General features: G+C 33.9%; 1 protein-coding gene across 9 annotated transcripts in view; it reads left to right on the top strand.

The window, feature by feature from the left end:
* Window positions 1-22,799, top strand: part of Ufd4 (ubiquitin fusion-degradation 4-like) — an 831,523-nt gene that overhangs the window by 422,895 nt on the left and 385,829 nt on the right. For all 9 annotated transcript variants that reach the window (XM_090399614.1, XM_090399612.1, XM_090399618.1 and 6 more), the window contains 2 exons: window positions 5,859-5,939; window positions 17,938-18,200. In XM_090399614.1, the coding sequence (XP_090255740.1) occupies window positions 5,859-5,939; window positions 17,938-18,200 (344 nt within the window). The remainder of the gene's footprint in view (window positions 1-5,858; window positions 5,940-17,937; window positions 18,201-22,799) is intronic.

Below are 22,799 nucleotides of genomic sequence, written 5' to 3'. Positions count from 1 at the left end.
TCAAGGCAATGTGGAGATCTTGCAGGATGATTTAAATAGGATGTCAGAGTGGACAAAAGATAATGGGTGTCAGTTTAATGTGGAGAAATGTAAAGTTATGCATTTCGGGATATGTAGATTATAAGCTGTGTATGACATTGATGGCGCTATACTCTAGGAAATAAATGAAACTAGAGAATTAGGGGTGGTGATAGACAGAGTTAAAGTTTAGAGGACATGTTGCTAAGGTATCCCATAAGATTTCATTGTATTTCATTTCTTGGATATTAATGAACACATTATCAAATAGAGATAAGGAATTATTAGATATAAATGAAACTAGATATTAGGACACCTCTCGGCAATACTCATAGAAGGGTTGTAAGTTCTGTTCGCTACAAACTTGATATTAACTAGGTCTACCTACTCGCTGATGAGACCTCAATAAAGGTTAAAGCCGGTCTGGGTAGTGACCTTCTCTCATAATGTTGAACAGAAATACAGCTCCTAGGAGCTAAGTTCACATTATGGGTAAATATCAAGAATAGTGATCGGAGCTTGCCTCACCTTAGACATGAGTTGCCTCAGCTTGCACTACCTTTAGGGTCAGTTGCTGCATTATCCAGGTATTTGCTTACGCTTGGAATCGCCGAACTTTATATAGCTTCTACTATATTCGGCATGAAACTCTTTGAGTTTCTTATTGGGCTAAGAAACGATATGGGATGTAATATCCCTTAACTTAAACAAGAGATAAGGAAGTTGTTAATCCTATATACACCCACATCTGGATTACTGTGCTCAAGTCTGGTTCCGTGGGTTTCTTGGTGGGATGAAGTGGTGAAGAGGATTCAGAGGCGAGTGATCAAGATGTTACTTGGCCTGTGGAATGTTCCCTATAAGGATAGATTGAGAGTGTATGGATTTCAGAAGTTAGTTGGTAGGAGAAAAAGAGGGGATATGATTAACAATTAAGTTTTTAAAGTGTTTTATAGGATAAATGCAGGGGAAATGTTTCGGCATTTGACTAGAGGGACCAGAACAAGGGATTCCCTGGAGGTTGAATAAAGGTGTGGTTAGTAGGTATGTGAGGATTAGATTTTTTGCTTGGAGAGTTGTGAATGAGTGGAATGGGTTGCCAGAGTCAGTTGTGAGTGCTTTGTCTGTTAATTGGTTCAAGAAGAGGTATGAAAGATTGTGTAAATAGATTGGGTCTCCAGCGATGGGTCTTTGGACTCCATGGAGGTGCCCATATAATAATAATAATAATAATAAACTGTATTTTAAATCCATTTTAAATTGCCAAAGTTTTTTTTACATAAGAAAGACCATAAATTTATTTGGCTTGCAGAGTTTTCATTTCCCTAATTTTGAACTTTTATTTAATTTTACGTTTAATTAAGGTGGTCCCTCCAATACTGCAAATAGAAGTTTACTGCAATGTGTTTATTAATAGACTGAAAAATGTCTTAGCCTTTTATACAAAACAAGAAAGTAATGAGGCTGAAATAAAAACATGGTTGCATAAGACTCGTTTAGTAAGTACCTTACATCCACTTATTACAGCGAACACATCTATACATCGGAAAGATTTGGAAAACTTATCTGCTATGATGGTATTAATTTCTTTCCTTCATGTTCCTTTGAATGTCATTGACTGTAAAATCAGCCAATTTTTGATCACAGTTTTATTTTGTGTGGAAAAGCAAAAGTTTGGAGCCAGGTAAGGGAAATAAGGGGCATGATTGAGCATTACATATTTTTTAAACTGTAAGTGTAAAAGTCACAAACGTATGGCACAAACTTTGCACAGGTATGTGTGTAAAGCATGTTTATGATTAGCTACTTATATATGTGATTGCTTCACCTCATCATATTGTCTTAGTGTATCCCATAACAAAGCAGAAAAATTTTCCGTATTTGTTCACTTGATGTCATTCTGAGTGTCAGTTGATAGTCTCTTGCAAATGAATTGCACACCTTGTCAGTCAGTTCTGGATTGTAGACTTTCAATTGTCCACTACATAGGGTCATTTGCCACTGCATCTTTATCATCCTGAAAATGATTAAACCATCAAAATATTTATGCTCTGAACAGTTTTATCTCACTAAGCTGTTCATAAATTTAATCTATTTAGTAGGCATTTCTCCAGGTTTGCAGAAAGCATGTCAGCACACTGTTCTGTTATCAGTTTCTTGATTGTGCATTACATACATACATAGCTCATGGCAAAAACATGATGTTAAAAAAGAGACTCATGACGTCATTATATATTAACAGAATTGAAGAATTTAAAATATTTTAAGTTAAAACTTTGAAGGAAAACACAGATCTAATCCAAGAAGTTGGAAAATTAAAATGAGAGTTAAAAGTAAAAGTCTTAATATGTTATAATAAGGAAAAGAAACATATATATCATTATAAATTCAGATCTAAGTTCGTAATCCAGGTGACAGCTTCAGGAGCTGCTTGTAAAAAGTCATTCCAGTCATTCTGATAAGCATGGAAGATGCATTCTGTTACAATATGTTGCATAGTCTGTCGTGGAGCACCACAGTCACATTCTGGAGATGTTTGTCTGTTCCATTTATAGAGAGTATCTCCACATAGGCCATGATTTGTCCGAATTCTATTTAGTACCGTCCATGTTTTGCGAGGTAGATCTGATCTTGTGATGATTTGATCACCTTTAAAGATGTTATGCAAATGTTCTGTCGTATTTTCCTTCCATGTTTCTTCTCACTTTGATGAAGGATTAAAATTATTTAGCACTAGTTCTTCTGCTGCTCGTAGTGATGGATGGCGAGATTTCAATCTATTGACGTTAAGAGTTGGGAGATCCTGATGAATAGGTAGGTTCGGATTACCAGCAATTTTTTGGAATTCACGGACTAAAGAATTCAATCTACATAGTTCTGTAGGAATAATGCCTGCTAAAAGAGGTAACCAGTATGTTGGGGTCGATCTAATAGAGCCTGTAATTAATCTTAAGGTATTGTTCAATTGAGAATTGATAATTCTTGTGTTGAGGGCTATTTAGCCACACAGGAGCACAATATTCAGCACTTGAGAATACCAAAGCAAGGGCTGTTGTCTGAAGAGTAGAGGCTCTAGAACCCCAGGTATTGCCACAGAGTCTCTGTAGGATATTATTACGTGTCCTTAGTTTATATGTCAAGTTTGAAAGATGTTGCCGGAAAGTGAGAGAACGGTCAAGTGTGACTCCCAAGTGCACAAGATTTTGCAGTAACGCACAATTTAAAATTGTTCAATAACTTATATCTGTACTTTATGTTCCTGATTTTCATAAGACCTCCATGTCATTCCCAATTTGGAATTGCAGAATTAGATGATAAGTTTCTCCTTTCTTTCCAGCATACATCTCTTCCTGGTATTAGCATGCTATAGGTTCTGCTTTCTGATCCAAGAGAGCAGAAGAACTTATAGTATGCTATAGAACCTTTAAGTTCACGTGTATTTGTCAACATGTAAACATCCTATAGAATCCATAGGTCAACATGTATTTTTTTTTTTTTTTTTTTTTTTAAATTTGATATACTTAATTTATATAACTCAGGGATATATTTTAATTACTTTCTTAAACATCTGGTACAGAAATATTTAAAATGTTGTTTAATGAATGAGATTTTATTCTTGCCATAAAATTCAATGCTGGTTTTTCAAGAGAAAGACATCTTAAAAATTAAATTCTTCACAGTAAGCAAAGGTATATAGAATCAATTTTGAGATATAAACTTCATGAAAGTAGATTTATTTATTATCTCATTGAATTATTCATGTGAAACTCAGTTGGTTGGTATAAGTAGAGCATTATGAGTGGCATACTGAATTCACTTCTTATTTTTATTTAAAAAATAAATTTTGTCTACAATTTGTTATTAAAAAGAAAAGTTTTTTTTTTAAATTCAAGTAGGTGGATTTAATCAGAAATGACAGTTCATAGAATTATATTTATTTGTGTATACCTTATTAATTGTTAAAACTGTATTTAATCTGCATTTTAATTAGTAGTTGGGGGCATTGTACAAGCAGAAAGCCTACCTCAGTGTATTTCATTCTTTTTTTTTTTAAGGTAATTGTGTCTAATTGCAAATGTTTTTGTTGAAATATCTTCAAACCAGTGATTTAAATCGCTTATTGAGAATCATGTTAGAAACATTACGGACATTGCTCACTCACTCACTCACTCGGCTAATGGAACAGCATCATAAAATAATTTCAAGTCATAACAGCAGCAACAATAGCAACAAAAAATGGTGTAGATAATATGAGCTATTAGCTATATTTACATAAATAAGTTTTTATGGAAGTAAACTATCATCTATGTATATTAAATATTCATAAAAATAAGTGTCAAATTTTGTTCATGATGATGACATTTATAGGCTTTCGAAATTAAAAACAGAAAATTAAACGAACACATATTTTAATCATTTATTGATAGTGAAAGAAAAATTGATAAAATTCCATTCCAAGGAAAAGAAGGTAAATGGAGAACACGTAAAGTTTGATAAGCTTTGAAGTTTTGCATATTTTAATTATTTACTGATGTTGGGAGGGAAAAAAAAAACTTTATTTTTATTCATATCATAAAAGGTAAATAGAGAACACCCACTGTCTAGTCAGCACTAAATAAAACCCTCTTTTTCTTTTGTTTATCGAGAAACCAAAAGACACCTTCCTTGTATGCTTACTAGCTGCAATAGCCTTAAAACATCACAGCAGTGGATATTTGGAACATGATAATAACTATTTACAATATAATACCATTGAAAAGCGGCTGTGTAGCTCAGTGGATGTGGCATTTGCACACACCACGCTGCTTAACTGTACGAAGGAAGACTTCTTGGTTTCGAATCTAGTCGGCAACTAGAAGAAATTTTTCTAAGCCTTTTTTTGACCGGTTCCCAAGTTAGTCGATCTCTGGTACGGGCAGGCGGGTTTTTTCCCCTGGAAACTGAAGAAAATCGACCGTAGAACCCACATTATTTCAGACATTAAATACGAGTGTTAGGATTAGGGCCCACGAGATGGCGGCACCTGTAGAGCCATCTCTCTTCACTGCATGCCACTTAATTAGTGATAGCTTTGGACTAGCTATTTCTGATTGGTTACCAGTGGAGATTGAACTGCCTACTCAGTCTCCAAAAGTTAGATAGGGCTTAAAAACGACCTCGCCTACTCCCTATATACAGGAATAAAAAGGTGTTAGCTGATTTTTTTTGATGATTACCATTGAAAAAATAATTGAAGTACATTTTTATGTGAAGCACACTAGCCATAAAAAGCTATGAGATTATAATAGCTAAGGGGTTGATAATCCAATACTTCTGCTGTACAGATTAAACATGATCTTTTTCAAACTACTTCAGGCTCCAGTAAGCAAGATGTGGACTTACACTGGTAATATAATAATCTTCCATGTAAGCAGCATTCACAGAACATCCATTCCCATAGTTGGATTTGAATCTACCATCTGTTGGTTAGAGAGTGGAAAAACTTGGCCAACCAGGCTGACAAAAGTTCCCAGAATGGTCAGACAGTATGACTCACCACTGTTATATTGCTTCATTATGAAATGTATTACTTTTGGTAGTTTTGTGGTTTAATTATTTGATTTTGGAATTCCAAGAACATAGGAATTTCTAGAATTTAATACAGAAATATCATATATAACATGAGAGAAGTCTTTGTCTAGATAATTTTTTTTCTAATGATATTCACTGTAGTGGGAGTTAATTGCATGTTTTTAAAATCAGTTTACATAAATCTTATTGTGCTGTTTTTTTCTTTTTCTCACTTTTTTCTTTTCTTTTTTTAATCCTTGAAATAGTAATTTCATTCTTCTTTTATGCAGACGAGCATGGTTTGCTATAGACCTTGGTTTGTGGGTGATTCCTAATTGTTACACGTTGCGTCATGCCAGAGGATATGGCAGGTAAGAGTTAGATCTTTGCTAAAATTATAAATGGGATAAGTTATATCTGATTTTAAATATATTGCATAACTTATATAAAAATGCTGACAACTTATACTTTTATTAATTTAGAAATAAAATAAATGAAGTTTAGAAATAAAAAAAAACACATTAATTTTGAATATTGTGTCTGAATTTTTTTTCTTTTCAAAATGCTGCTGTGTGTGTAAAGCAGCAGCTTTCAACCTTTTTTAATCTTACAGTACACTAAAAGTAATTACTAAAATTCTACTGCACATCATTCAAGTATTAAGAAATATATCGACTATCTTGAATAAAGACGAAACCGATTGCAACCCTCCTTTTTGAAACATCTGTTTGAAATCCCATTTATTTATGACACCTTCTAATGAAATAGCAGAGAATAATCAGTTATTTATGACAGTAATTATTTATTAATTTTTTCACATTTTGTGAAAAAATTATTTTCTCATTTTGTCATCTAATTTTCGTTTTTATTTTAAATTAGAAACTTGTCCATGTTGAATGGATCCTTAAAAAATTTTTTTAAAAATCAACCAAAGTTGAAAAAAAAATTAAGGAATTAATACTTACCAGTTAAAAGAAAATACGGGTATCACTTGAAATTACTGGTCTCATAACATTTTAAAAGTGCAACACTCATAGCTTCACTAAAATTCAACACCTTTGAAACACAACAAAACAGATATTACAGAATTGATACCGATATGTGTTGGCAAGAAAAATATTCAAAGATTTCATTTGTTCACTGATTAAACCTGTCTCATCTTTATATGCCAGCAACACTGCAGTGTAAGCACAGCTGTACTTTAATTGTTACAAAACTGAAGGAACTCTTAAACACATACAACTATGCATACCTATAATTACAGGTGTAATAAATCTATATTATACCAATGTAATCGTAAATATTATTCACTCTTAACAATTCCGTTCGATGCAATATAAACATTTATATAAATTTATGTGCAATATAACAAAGCATATGAGGAACCATACTCCTCATATATTTTGTTTATATTCCATACTATAAGAGGTATATAGAACTGTATATATGCCTCTCCACTCTTAACATTGAGAAATTATGCTTAACAGTAATTTAGAAAATGGTCAATACTACATAGGCAAGAGATGCTTGCTTAAATAACCACAGTTGTATACAATACTAGAAATGGAAAAATTTTTTTTTTTAGAATTAACTGACTTCCAGTGAGAAATTATAAACTACCAGTAAGCAAATAGTCAATTCGTGTGATGACAAGTGTGGCAGGAAAAGACCCAGAGGAAGGCCAAAGTTTAGGTAGATTGATTCAGTCAGAAGCACATTAAAAGAGTGAAATGTTAGATACAACATATTGCAATTCTGACAAGTAATAGATTAATTTTGGAGGAAAATTGTTGATAGGAGATTATTAATAATGTAAACTTATTCATGCAGTGCTGTCATAGCAGCCTGACTCCCCCGAAGGGTACATACCAGGAAATTGATGATGATGAGTAAGCAAGTTAACTATAATAAATTTAGTTTAATCCTTTATCCAAATGTGAGCAAACAAAGTTTGCGCCTGAAAATATCTTCAGGATTGAAAATATCTTCGGGCACTTCATAGCAAAGGTGGACCAAGCTAAGGGTAAGGTAGTACAACACCATATTCAGTCCTGAAGATATTTTCAGACACACACTTTGTTTGCTCACACTTGGATAAAGGATTAAACTAAATTTATTATAGTCTAACCAAGTGAAAAATAAACTTTCAACATATTAAATTACTCTAAATTCAGAGTAATTTAATAAAAAAGGTGCCACACCTTTTGGCAACTCCTATAGGTAAAAGATGACCTCGCTATTGCTTCTGCCTGGTATCTCCACCTCTGGACCTGGCTCCACTGAAGAGACCTCAATAAAGGTCGAAACTAGTCTGGGTAGTGGCCAATCCCTTAATGCATAACATTATACGTATCTGCAAGGAGATGTGGTTTGCATTATGGGAGATACTGAGATAGGAGTGTTGTTAGCTTGGTCCACCTTTGCTACAAGTTGCCCGGTGTTGTACTACATTACCCCAGTAAGGTAGTACAACACCATATTCAGTCCTGAAGATATTTTCAGGTGCGAACTTTGTTTGCTGACACTTGGATAAAGGATTAAACTAAATTTATTATAGTCTAACCAAGTGAAAAATAAACTTTCAAGCAAGTTAACTGTTTAAAGTTTCTTTTGTATTGCTGCTGCATAACCACGTGGTAATTTTGATAATACTAAGCTTTCGGTTGCATTAATAAATGTGACCACATCTGTATATTTTTAAAGATTACTTTATCATATAACAAGAACATTCTTCATCCAGGCTGTGTCCTGGTTGATCGAGTGGTTAGCATATCCGCTCTCCAGCCAAAAGGCTGTGGACTTGAATCCTGTCATGGGTATGGATGTTTGTGATTGTCCGTGAAAATACTAGTGGTGGTGATGGATGGCATTGGTGTCTGATGCGGTTCGCTTAGTTGGTGGAGACAGAGAGTTGTAGAGTAGGTGCCCTCCTTCGATGAGTCTTTGGACTCCTTGGAGGTGTCATGTAATAATAATATATGATATTGTCAAAAATGAACATAATAAGTAAAGCATAAATTAAAAATGCCACGAAATTATATTCTCGGTTTAATCCTTTGTCCATGTGTAAGCAAACAATGTTTGCTCTTGAAGAATCTTCATGACTGGATTCATTTCTATATTGTATATAGAAACTAATGACTTCACATCAATTGCCGTAGTAAAAATAAGTAAAAACATTTATGCGAGATTTTTACAATGGCTTAGCCATTTTAAAATTTCTTTTAATTTTTTTTTTTTTTTTCAAAAAAAATATTTAATTAAAAATTATACATATTATCCCCATTTTAATTTCAATAAACCATACTTCTTATGAACAGGATTTCTGGATCTCAAATTGTATTGCAGACTTTTTTCAATGGATTTATCCATTGACAATCATATGATAAATTCAAGAGATGTAAATCACAAATATGAGTAAAGTTATTCATATCCTTTTAATAACTTTCTATAGTTTCTTTAACTCTGTGGATTTATCATTTGTTAGTGTGGAGTCTTCACTAACAGTTTCAGAATCTTTGTATATCTTGATCAGTAGTATCTGTTAGTAGGTGACGTGTTCTTTAATACCCTTTATGATACTCTGACATAAAACTCATCTGAAGTACAATTATTTTCATGGTCTAAATCACACTTTCAGTGCAAGAAAGCATCCCTAGGGGTGCGAGCTGGAAAATATTCCAGCATATATTGACTAATTATTTAAATCACATTTGCTTTTTCCACGAGAGGAAAAGAAGTTATGCAAACTAATTCAACCTATACAGAATTATTCTATTTCACCAAGAACCATTAAATATAAGTTACACATATTTTTTATTTGTTATATTAAAAAATTTTAAGAAATTAAAAACCCCCAAAAATATCCCCGAATGTACTGCGGCTCACAAATACTCATCCATGCACCCAAGCTGAATGAACGCTTGCTGCGCATACACTAATCATTGTCATGAGAAACGTGATTTCGTTGTGTAGAAATGTCAACAAAGTGGATCAAGTGACAAATGAACACTGTTTTTTTTGTTTTACCGGCAGTAATCAGTAAGTAAAGAACAATTAATCAAATTTTTTTTCTCTCGAATTTTGAAAAGTTTAGTAAGAACTAAAATTAATTTTTGTTTACATGTTATGTTATAATTTTCTTAAGGGAACCATGGCCCAATGCGTAGTTAAATAATATGTAAATATTAATTTGTGTGGTAATTAATTAATGTGGTAATCCTTGCCATGTCAGAAAGATGCCAATGGAAAGACTATTATGTTGCTTACGGATTTACTTGTGCATCCATAGAAAGATGGTACTCAAAGACCACAATGCATTTTATGTTGCAAAATATTTTCGCACTCCAGTCTTTAACCGGCAAAGTTGTTAGAACAGTTCGACAATCAGCATGGTGGTAAAGCTGCAGGACATACACATAACATCTTGAAGTTAAAGAAGGCACGATTCAATAGCAGTGGTACCATTACAAAATTTGACTTTGCGGTAGTTTAGGAGCCTTTGCTAGTAGCTTCTTATCAGGTGGCATATCTGTGCGTAAAGAAAAATAAAAACCCTCATACAATAGCTGAAGAATTGGTGATACCACGTGCATTGGAAATTGCGAAAATTGTGTTGGGTTCTGAAGCACATAAGAAAATTCAGCAGATTCCATTATCAAACGATGTGATTCGATCATGCATTCAAGACATCAGTCAACATATTTTCCTGCTAGTACAAGATATTAAAACCAGTCCTCTGAAAATGTGCATTCAATTGGATGAGTCAACTGACATTGATAATTGCAGTGAGTTATTAGTATTTGTGCGATACATAAAGGAAAAGGAAATTTTGGAAGAATTTTTATTTTGTGATCAACTGGAACCGACGGCAAAAGGAATTGATGTTTTTAATCACATTAAAAACTTTTTCTTGAAACATCAAATACCAATGGATGTGATTAGCTCAATATGTACTGATAGTGCACTTGCAATGTTAGGCAGAAATTCCGATTTTTTTGCCTATATCAAAAAAGAAATACTGCAAGTTACAATAACACATTGCATGTTGCACTGTCATGCACTTGCATCAAGAACTTTGCTGGAGAACTTAAAAAAATATTTAGCTACAGCAGTAAATATGTACTAATATAGTAAGTTATAAATTATACATTTAGCTTAATCCTTTATCCAAGTGTAAGCAAACAAAGTTTGCGCCTGAAGTATCTTCAGGACTAGGGCAACTCGTGGCAAAGGTGGACTGACTTCACATCACTTGCCTTAGTATCCTATGATGCAAAACACATCTCCTTGCAGACATGTATAATGCTATGTATATTAAGGCAAGTAATGTGAAGTCAGTCCACCTTCGCCACGAATTGCACTTGTCCTGAAGATACTTCAGGCACAAACTTTGTTTGCTTACACTAGGATAAAAAATTAAACTAAATATATAATTTATAGTCTAACCAAGTGAAAAAAACTTCCAACATCTTTCTCTAATCCAGAGTAGTTTAATAATAAGGTGTGACACCTTATGGCAACTGGTATATGGAAATATGACTTCTGCATTGCTTCAAGCTTGGTATCACCTCTGGGTCTGGCTCCCACTGAAGAGACCTCAATAAAGGTCGAAACAGGTCTGGGTAGTGACCCTTCGCACAATGCATAGCATTATACATGTCTGCAAGGAGATGTGCTTTGCATTATGATATACTAAGGAAAGTGATGGGAACTTTAGTCCACCTTTGCGACAAGTTCCCCCAGTCTTGAAGATATTTCAGGCGCAAACTTTGTTCGCATACATTTGAATAAAGGATTAAACTAAATATATAATTTATAGTCTAACCAAGCGAAAAAACTTCCAAAATAGTAAATTATATCCGAGGACAGGCACTTAATCATCGTATCTTTCAGGCTTTTTGCAAAGAAATCAGTGCTGACCATAATGTGCTTCTTTATTACACTGACATAAGATGGCAAGGTTTTTGAAATGCGCAAGGAGATTATTCAGTTCTTACTAACTAGAATTGTAATTTAGTTCAAGACTTTGAAAGAAGAGATGCAGTAATTCGATTGGCCTATTTAGCAGATATTTTTGCTCACCTAAATGAATTAAATATATCAATGCAAGGGAAATGTAAGAACATAATAACATCTAGTGAAAAATTATTTGCTTTTATCGAAAAAATTAAAAATTTGGATGCGTCTAGTTGAAAATGGTAATTTTGCAAATTTCCCCTTGCTTGATGAAATTGGTCTGGAAAACGAAAAAAATCACAATTTTACCTGAAATTGTAATACATTTGCAACAATTGATTGATTCTTTTCATGGATATTTTTCCTCGGGAGATATTGGCAAAGAGCAAAGGTGTATACCGATCCATTTCTTTTTGATCTTAATTCTATAAATGACGGTTTTTTAATAAAAGATAATCTTATTGAAATGAGAGCCAGTGCACGTATTCAAATTGGATTTAGAACAATTCTGGTGTACTCAGAACCATGTATACAACTGGCGAAGGCAGCATTGCAGACACTTCTACCATTTGCTACTGTTAAACTGTGAATGAAATTGTTTTGTATATTTTTATTCTTCATTCACATTTAACATAATCTACCATATACTAAGCAAGACTTGTTTAAATATTATTTGTTACTCCCTTGCTTAAGATTTATTATTCATGTATCATCCTTGAATTTTATCAGCTATTATTTAATTATTTAATTTTAATGTATATTATACTATTGAAAGAACTCTGTAGTAAATAACATTTATCTTATTACTTTATTCCTTCAATAATATTATGAGGAATTCTATGTATGTAACTTATATGTGCCTTATATAAACTGTAACATATATTTTATTATTATTTGTAAATAAAATGAAGGAGAAATTGAGTAACTATAATATTTTTATGATTATTTTTCATTACTCAGTAAAGGTATAACCCTATGTAATGCTAATGCTTATGTTTACGTTCTGTTTTGATCGTTGCCATGGAGATAGAAATAAAATAGAACGTGCGAGGTAGGGCGTGAGCTTCGATAATTGGGAGAAGAGAAATTAATGAGTTGGACGGAGTGAATAAGTTTTAGGTGGGAAGAAGAAAGGCATATAAGCAAGAGGTAAAATAAACAAGAACGCTGAAGGGCAGGGAATTCAAGGGAGTAGCATTCAGAAGTGTACGGAGATGAGGAGAAAACTTATAGACAGCTGCGAGTAAAGTCAGCAGTGGCAGTAATAGGAATTTAGTGCCGTAATAGGATAACTAAAAGGCTGGAAGATTAATAGAAGATTCAGAATAAATCCACTAAGTTTTGGAATTACTACGTATTCCTATATCGCTTTAAAGAAGGATTGTACAAAGCTCAATTTGTTATACAGTAGTAAACATGGAATAAGTATTCTGCCCTATAGTAAGCCTGTCAAGAATTGTGTAGCGTGATAAATAATAATTCAGTTATCTCCTTGAAGAATTCTTTTGAATAGTGTTAGTGTTCCATCGAAGTAACAAGTGAATATAGTTTGAAATGTGCTCACGTTGAATCTGATGTGCTAAGGATTAATTTCGGTAAGAACAGTCCTATTTTATTTTATTTTATTTCATTTCAGTGTGAAGGTTTAAGTGATAGTTCTGTCTCGAATATCCTAACATTTACTGTGGCGTTTCACTGAATTTAGCCGAAGTTAGGAGTTGAAAGTAATTCCCCTTGAAGCAATAACTGCCGCGATTAATAATGTTATAAGTGCTTGCTAAGTGTTAAATATAGAGTATAACTGAGTGATACCAGCAAATTTATTTAGCTGGTATCACTCAGTTATACTCTAGCAAGAAATCTGTAGCAAGAAATTCTGTAGTATTGATCAGCGTGAACAATCTTTGTTATTGAGAGAACTGTGAAATTTATATCTGAAGATTTGAAGTCTAATTTAATATGAGTGTTTTGACCTGAAGAACTAAGTAAATTGTATTATCTTATTTTCGGAGTTAAATTTATGTATTTGTCATATAACCTTGTATTAAATGTTTTGTTGATTTCAATATTGTGTGTGCCTGATTCTTTTTCATTGCACCATTCATAAAATGTTCGAACCTTGCGGGAGCCCTAAGTGAAAAATATTAAATTCGGCCTGTATGAATAAGGAGACTGCTAAATTAATTGAAGATTGATCCTACTATTTTACATAGACTAATCTAAATATAGGGTGGTGCAGTATAAATATAAATTTCCCTACATTTTGATTAGTAATCAACCAGCAATTAATTGTTTTTATTAAGAACAACATTACAACAAGATGGCGAACCATAGAGTCAAGAAGGACGTTCCAACACTACCACCTATATTTGGAAATGGGATTTTCATCACTTTTGCACATAAAAACAAAAACCTGAAATCGATTAAATAAATGCAAGTGATGATATGCGCATAGCCCTTTTGAAAAAAGTAACCTCACTTTCAAAATATTAATGAAAAGCAACAACAAATTAGTCACTAAAAGTTGATATATTATTTTGATTTATGTCGATATGTATATATATTTTTCAATAAACTGTTTTGCAATAAATTTTCTTTTCTAACAAATAAAAAACATTTTTCAAGGGGCTATGAGAATGGCAATTGAAGTTCACTGGGGGTGTGGGCCATTAAAAAGGTTAAGAACCACTGGTCTAAATGGTTCTTGTGTTGCTTATTTATGTTATACAGTTTCTCTTTAGAGAACTTATGTTTAGACTTATGTATATAACTAGATAATCTTTTACAATTATTATTACAGCTTTGTTGCCTTGAACTTTCTGAAAAATCACATTGACATCTTGTTTTATTATTATAATTTACTTTCTTATTATTTAAATTTTGGAAAACTTCATCCCTTAATAATGTATTTAAATGATCTCCTAAGCATATTACACTATCATTCCTTAATAGGTATAATCTTGATCTATTAGAGTGAACATTTCATATTTTAGCTTGTTTGTTTATATCTTGTATTTTAAAATTTACTGGAAATTACTGTTCTAATATCCTATGTGGAGCCTGAAGCCTTTCTGCCTAATTTACCAATCTGTTTAAGACCAATTTTATTATCTAAAAGTACTGATTCACAAGATTAAGATTCTTATGTTTTTCTAAATCTATTTATGAATGCTTTTGTTTTATGGGACTATGTTTACTAGTTTCTGCTACAAGTTCATGAAAAACTGAATTCCTTTCCACTACATTCTCAAGGTATTCGTTAATATCTGGGAAACCTGAATTTGTATGTGTAGATATTAACTCATTTAGAAAGTTAGGATCAAAACCATATATTATAAAAGCAGGTTTTTCTTTGATAGCAGAATGAACTGCTGTCCTACAAGCAAATAAAGCTCGTGGCAAGTAAAAATCCCAGTTTGACATTTTAGCATTAGCTGGCTTGGAAAGTGTCTTTTGCATATTCCATTACTTTGAAGATGATAATGTATAGTAAAAAAACTTATTTATATTCAATAGTGTACATGTAACACTAGTTCTGCTGTAAAGTTTGCTTCTTGATCAGATAAAGGTGTTTGAGTTGTACCATACCTTGAAATTATCAGCTTCAAAAATTTATTAGCAACAGTTTTAACAGTCTGATCCTTCATCTCACTGCTTCTGGAAAGGGTAATATCAATAGCTACAAGATATATTTATTTCCATGCTTCGTTGTGGGTAAAGATCCGATAATACCAGTAGCTATGCCTTGAAATGGTCCAACTGGCATAAGATAGTTGTAGAGGGACCTTTCTTCTAAAGGTATATCTAGTTTGGCATAAGTGACAGGATTTCACATACGAATTAATAACATTCTTATGCCTTTTCAAAAACACCTGTACTTAATTCTGTGCTGGATTCTCTCAAAACCTTGAGGACCAGCTCGATCAGAATAATAAACCATCCACATCTAAAAAGAGCATTTGAAAGAAAGAAAATTCTTCAAGAATAGTTGCACCACTTTGAACTCTTTCATGTGCGTTTTTGAAAATAGAATCCTCTTTCTGATCTTATATAACAGATTTTTCCCATTTCTGATAGGTGATTTGTCCTTATTCTTATTCAATTCATCCATTTTAGCAGATTGTGTGGGATTTATATTAGGTTGAATAGGAATTATTCCTGCTTTAATAACTTTGACATAAATATTCAACCTCCTTTAAAAAGAATTGATATTTTGAACACTTCAATGCTAAATTAGCTTCATCTGATCTAGAAAGCCTTTCGATCAGATATTTTTATAAGATGTTTTTTGAGTATGTCAGCAAATCATCTTGGAAACAGATAATTTCTTTATCTAACATATCTGATAAAACAGAGTTCATCAGCGACTGAAAAGACATTGCAAAGTTTCTAGCTCCTTGAGGAAGAGAAATAAATAATACTTCTGCTGTCTTGTTGTGAAGGCAAAGTATTTTCTATCCTCCTTCCTTAATGGAATCTGGAAATATCCCAAGTTCAGGTCCAGCTTAGTGAAGTATTTTCTGCTCTTTCTAAACCAGGTCAGTAATTCTTCAATTTTACAAAGAGGAAAATCAGTTGGTTTTGTGACTTTATTTATTTTTCTTAGATCTAAAATAAATCTTAAAACTGTCATTAGGTTTTTCTATAAAAATAAAAGGATTATTCCATTTTCATCTCGTTGGCTGCCTCCTTAAATTTACATATATAATTATTAAATTCTATATATGGTATTTTAGTGAGTTGCCAATTAACTTGCTGTTTCTCATTGATTGTGTGAAAAGCTAGTCCAGATCTACCTGCCCACATCTCTGACATGTTCTTTTTGGCAGATTTCTCCAGACTAATCCTATATAAAAAAATGCCATAGTTACAAAACATTTTGTAACTGGTACTTACTGATTTTGTAATTTTATACTCCTGGTCTCTTCAAAGGTGGATGAGGTTGTTCCAGTGATCTTAACTTCATGGATACTTTTTGTAGCAGTCAAAAGGCAACTTTTAAGTTATATTATTGTAGGAATTTTGCTATTTTGTCTGTAACATATCTGATGTATGGTAAGAAATCTTGTCTTTGTAGTCATCTGGTTGTGTTGCCTTGGAGCATGAGATAGTCCATTCAAGATACTGTTATTGATAGTTCTGATGTTGTAGCTATTTTTAGAAGAATGTCGTTAATATATGTCTTTATTTTATTTTATTTATCATCATCATCATCATCACAGGAAATTGTAATAGCTTTCTCTTTGAGGGTTTGATGGTGCTTTGCTTCTGTGCCAGGTGATGGTGATAACTAGCATGTAGATACCAATCACTATTATATAACGTAATGTTTCTGTCATATTGTTTTTACACCTTCTACCTCACAAATTTTTGAAGACAACATTGCTGCATTGTCTGCACGTGCACAATTCCACAGTACTGTGCACTAGGTTTTACTAGTGCTGAATCTTGTTAACAGGCTCATCACCATGGATCCCAGTTAACCATATCTAAACACAAGAACTGTGCAATTTACATATGAATATGTAAATTGCAGGAAATTGAGACTCTTTGCCTTACAAAATAGACAGGCCAGTTTGAGACTATTCAATTAACAGACATAATATACTCACCTCATGACTTTTAGTTGCCTTAGTGCCCATAATTCTATTTAAGCTCCATAATTGGAGCCTAAATAACCTGCAACTACTTTATGTTAGGATCCTGACATCCTAATCCTAACTTCAGTCTTCTGTGTCTTGCAAAAAAAGAAGCAAGGGATAGTTTCTGGCAAAGACAACTTTGCCCTCTTCATATGAGACAAGATGGCTCACCTTCCATTGAAAAGTTCTCCTGTGTAAGATTTGCACTCTTTTTGGATTAGTCAGAGTGTATGCTTAACTGTAATACATTGAACCACTGTAGTATATGGAATATCTTAATTTTTTCTATCCATGTATCTATTCATGGGGCTTCAGCTCTCCCCTCCCCTCCCCACACACAGAAATTATTTAGCATGTAATACATATTTAATCATACTATATTATGTCATATGTAGCACATATTTATGTTTTTCTGAATGAATCGAGACTTAGAGAAATTAGCTTTTAATGCCTTTTTGAATCATATAATTGAAAAACAGAAATATTAGATGACAATTTTTTTTTTAAAACAACCTTCAATAAATACGAGTGATATTTTAGCCAAGCTGCATTGCACTACATTAGTGTCAAAGTGCATATTGATGAAATGGATATTTTCACGCATCGTGCTGTTCAAGATATTAGTAATAATAATAATGACTTAATCTAACCAAGCATATTATAAAAATGTTCTTGCATTATCAGCATAATTTTGAAAACTTGGATGTATGGATTCTTGTTTTTGATATTGTTTTACAACTCTGATTAATACACTTTTATGTATATATAGATCTGCTCTAAGGAATTGGCTGTTTCAAGTATCAAAAGATGGTCTCAACTGGATAACATTATATACGCACACTGATGATTGCTCCTTAAATGAACCTGGATCCACAGCTTCTTGGCCACTTGAAGTACCAAACGAAGAATCCCAAGGTTGGCGTCACATTAGACTTCAGCAAACTGGCAAAAATGCCAGTGGACAAACACATTATTTATCGTTATCTGGATTTGAGATATATGGTACTGTGACAGGTGTTTGTGATGATTTAGGTATGTTTGGTGTGATATTGCATTAATATTGAAAGTTTTAATTATGTTGCATTATTCTTAGAGCAAACGTAATTATTTTACTTACTTATGCACATATACACTTTTGCTGCAAGATTCTTATTAAGCCAAATATAGGATGTATGCTCTTCCTGTTGAGAAAAATTGGTGTCTAACATTTTTTTATTTTATTTTTTATTATTATTTTTTTTTTTAGCGTTAATACATTTTTGATCAGAATCATACTTAAGCCCCGAAATGCCTTTGATCATTGCTGATTCTCCTTTTCCAGTTTAAGCATGTATCATTTAGAATGTAGTGATAGTCTTTGTAAAGTATCTGGTGTAAAGACAGTATATTTCAGACTTTTCCAGATAATTAAAATAATTAACTTATACAAAATACAGCTGGCCTGGTTGACCTTGTGGTCAGCGTATCCACTCTCCAGCCAAAAGGCTATGAGTTCGAATCCCGCCGTGGGCATGGATGTTTATGATTCTCTGTGAAAACACTACTGGTGATAATGGGTGGTAGATACTGATGGTAGTTCCGGTTCATTGTAGTTGGTGGATTGAGTGGTGGAGACAGAGAGTTGAAGAGTAGATGCCCTCCCTCGATGAATCTTTGGACTCCCTGGAGGTGTCAAGTAATCATAATAATAAATAAAATACCATTAATAGAACAGTTGGAACAGATGACCAGATGTGGAGGGGTGTGGTTGGGAGGAATGGAGACCCTGACCTTAATGCGAATGGGTTGAAATTATTGGACTTCTGCTGTACTTACAGCTTGTTCATAATGAATACCTTCTTCCAGCACTGAGAAGTCCATAAGTATACCTGGTACAGCGATACACTTGAACAAAGGGCTCTGATTAACTTCTTTATATGCTCAGCAGACCTATTTTCCTCAGTGCTGGACGTTCGTGTGAGGAGGATAGGGGCAGAACTCTCAACTGACCACCACCTTGTTGTCTGCACTCTATGGCTTCAAAAACCAGATGCTACCATCAACGCTGGTAGACCTAAGCAGCTATACCATGTGAAATGGGAAGCACTGGAAAATGAGGCTGTGAGGAAGAATTTTGCAAATGACATTTCCTCCAGGTTCAAAGAGATTCCCAAGCATACTGCAGATGTTGAGGAGGAGTGGGAGATGTTCAGAACTGCTGTCACTGCCTCTGCACTCTCATGCTGTGGCAGAAAGCGGCTTGGCATGGCAACGGGCAGTGAGAAAAGGACACCTTGGTGGAACCAAGAGGTCCAAAAAGCTGTCAAGGCAAAAAAGGAGGCCTACCTAACATGGCTTAGGGTCAGGTCATCTGAGATGCATTTCCAGTACACTGAGGCATGAAAAGCTGCTGCTGAGGCAGTAAAGACAGCAAAGCAGAAAGCTTGGGAATCCTTTGGAGAAAGATTAGACTCATTCTATGCAAATGCAAATAAAGTATTCTGGCAGACCATCCACCACCTTCGAGGGAGGAAATTGTGCACAGCAAGGACAATTAAGGCATCTGTTGAAATGCTAAAAGCCTTAAATCGAGACGTGGTTCTCTGGCTGACTCGAGTGTGTCAGTCTGCTTGGATATCTGGGCGAGCACCAAAGCAATGGCAGACAGTTATACTAATACCAGTCTTCAAGAAGGGAGACCAGAGAGATTGCAGCAACTATCGTGGCATCTCTCTGCACAGTATGCCTGGGAAAGTATATGCTAGGTGCTTGGAAAGAAGGTGCAGGAGCATAGTTGAGTCAAAGTTCAAGGAAGAAGAACGTGGCTTTTGTCCTGGTAGAAGCACAACTGACCAAATCTTCACTTTAAGGCAAGTCTTTGAGAAATCTCGGGAATATGCCAAGAATGTCTACAGTTGTTTTGTGGACTTGGAGAAGGCATATGACCGGGTTCCTCGGGATAAACTTTGGCAAGTAGTACAGGAGTATGGAGTGGATGGCCAACTATTAGCTGCCATCATGTCCCTGTATGAATGCCTGGAGTTTTGTGTCAGGATAAACAGCACACTTTATCATTTTATCATATTTATCAAGAGGATAATCCTCTTCTAGATATACTCAAGTATTCTGAAGATATTGTTAAGTGCACCAATATTCTAAGGTTGGATGGATAGATATAGAGTGTAAAATCTCTTGCGGAAGAATTTAACCTTGCTAAATTTTTGCAAGGTTAAATGTACTACATAGAATGTTACTGTAAAAGTACATATACATTGACTGTATATAAAACGGTAAGTAGGGATTATGCAAGGTTAGCGATGACAAAACACCAATCAAAGGTCACACGGTCAACAACGTTGGCGAACATTGAGCAATGATGTCATCACTAAAGGCTAATCCCGAAAAGACATCATATAGAGAACAAAGAGCGAGGTTTTGCATAAAAGGAGATTGTGGCTCTTGGGCTTCAATCAAGCCCAAGAGCCACAATCAGGCTCTTGGACTTGATTGTGGGCTTTTCACCTTCTCTTCGTTTGGGCTCTTTCCTTGTCGTCAAAGGCTTTTTCATCTTCCTGTCATTGAGTCTTTTCCCTCTTGTCACTGAGACTCTTCTCCCTTTTGCGGGTTTTCTTCCCATTGAGCACTGTTGGATTTTCGTCTCCAGATCGCAGCAGGCCATTTTCCTTGTTGATGGCTCTCAAGTCTTAGTCTCCAGATAGAGAGCAGTTACGCGCAAGCCTCGCAATAACTACGGCAGATTCCCTATTGAAATTTTCAATGGAGGAAAGTTCTACAGGAGACCGCCTGTGATGTCCAATCAGCAAGAAAGTTAACCAGAAAGAAGAAGATGCTACTATCTTGAGGAGGTATGCTTTAATTTGTTTGGACTCTTTATTCATGATAAAATAGGCACTAATTTTGTTATTGTTAAGGAAGTGTGTCTCGGAATTTTGTATGTGCTTGCAAGAAATCGCTTGTAAAATAGGCGATAACTAAGTCACTAAGTTTTTGTGGGAAGTTTATTTATTGACTTTTTTATATAGATTATGATTGTGTACTTAGTTATAATATGGGGAACAGCGATATTAAGAAATTGTATGTAGTTAGGCAAATTTTAAGTCAGTCTTTAAGGGAAGGATTTTGTTAACTTGTTTATGCAGTGAGAGTAGAGTGTGCATGGTTTGTCTAGTTGACCCAGTAATTGTGTGGATTATGAGTTTGGTTATTTAAATTGCATTTCCTATTTGTAAAAAGAATGAGCGAGATAATTTCACAATATCTCATGTGTAATGTACTTCTTGTCTAGTTTAAATAAATGTTTTTGTTTTGTAGCTACCTGGCCTGTTCTTCAGCTAATGCACTATTTCCCCCCCAAAAAAATAGCGAACCTACGGACACATTAAAGTATGAATAGTCATGACTTGCATATAGAGAATTTGAATTTAGTTAGTGATTAATTTCTTTTTTTCCTCACCCTAACTTTCAAACAATATTTACTCAAAATTAGATGGTGCAGTCAAAAAAAAAAAAAAAAAAAAATCTAATTTGATTTGTATGAGAGTGGGGAACTGCATGCATTAAATAAACTTATTACACAAAGTTTGTTTAATAGCAGGGGGGAACAGAAATTGGTCATGGTAGGATTAACCTTGAGAAGTTTATGTTAAAGCAGATGATAGTCTTAACTTAGGGAAGTTGAACGAGGTATATACCAAGTGAAGTACATAAGTCAAAACAAAAATAAATAAACTTTTACAAGGGGTCAGATGACATTTATTTAATTTATTTAATTAACGTTATTTTACAAAAGTATAGTATGTTAGGAGTTGAGTAGAAAAGAAGTAATGTTTAGTGTAAAATTCAACCAAAGAAGAGAAGGTGACAATGGTCAGTTATTTATATTATAAAATCTGAGGGAGAGTGTGAGTAAGATCTTTCTTCTGAAAAAGAATACAGGATTGTATTTTGGGAGCATTGAGATTCACTACATTATCTTCACTCTACTTGAAAATTGTAAGGAGGTGAGTGTTTAAGACATTAGTTGTGGTAAATCTTTTTAAGTTTAAATCATTTGAGTACTACAACTTTTAAGAAAGCTTTTCTTCTTACAAGATGAGAAATGGAGCTGTCATTAGAAAATTTACAGATAGGATTAGAGAGAAAGAAATCATTGATTGAAATCCAATAAGAAGAAACCATCAACCATGATAAACAGTGAATTTTCAGGGAAGAAGCTGACAATCCAATTACAAAGGACCAGAGGGATACCATAAGCTTGTAGCTTGATCTTCAATCAAATCCCTTGAACATATTGACCAACCATGAGTTCCTCCAAATTTTTTTCTACCTTACATCCAAAAATGGTAGGAAATCTTCAAGAGAGTGACAGTTGTGGTGAGATGGAAACATGGATGGCAGAATTTGCACCCAGCAACTCTGGCAAGGAGTCAAAAGGATTGCATTCCATTAGAGCAGGGGCAAATACTTTGCACATGACTCCTATGGAGTATGCTTTGGATTTGATGATGTGTTTTTTTACAGTTATGAGTCATTGTGTAAGATGAGTAGGAAGATACAGTTTTTGACTTGAGCCATTGAATGTATGAGAGTTTTTGTCTTGGACTGCTTCAACACATTTGTTGAAGAACCAGG

The sequence above is a fragment of the Typopeltis vanoorti genome, chromosome 10, assembly GCF_054136105.1.
Source record: "Typopeltis vanoorti isolate ZY-2024b chromosome 10, IOZ_Tvanoo_1.0, whole genome shotgun sequence".
Classification (NCBI taxonomy): domain Eukaryota; kingdom Metazoa; phylum Arthropoda; class Arachnida; order Uropygi; family Thelyphonidae; genus Typopeltis; species Typopeltis vanoorti.
This window is presented reverse-complemented; position numbering and strand designations above follow the sequence as displayed.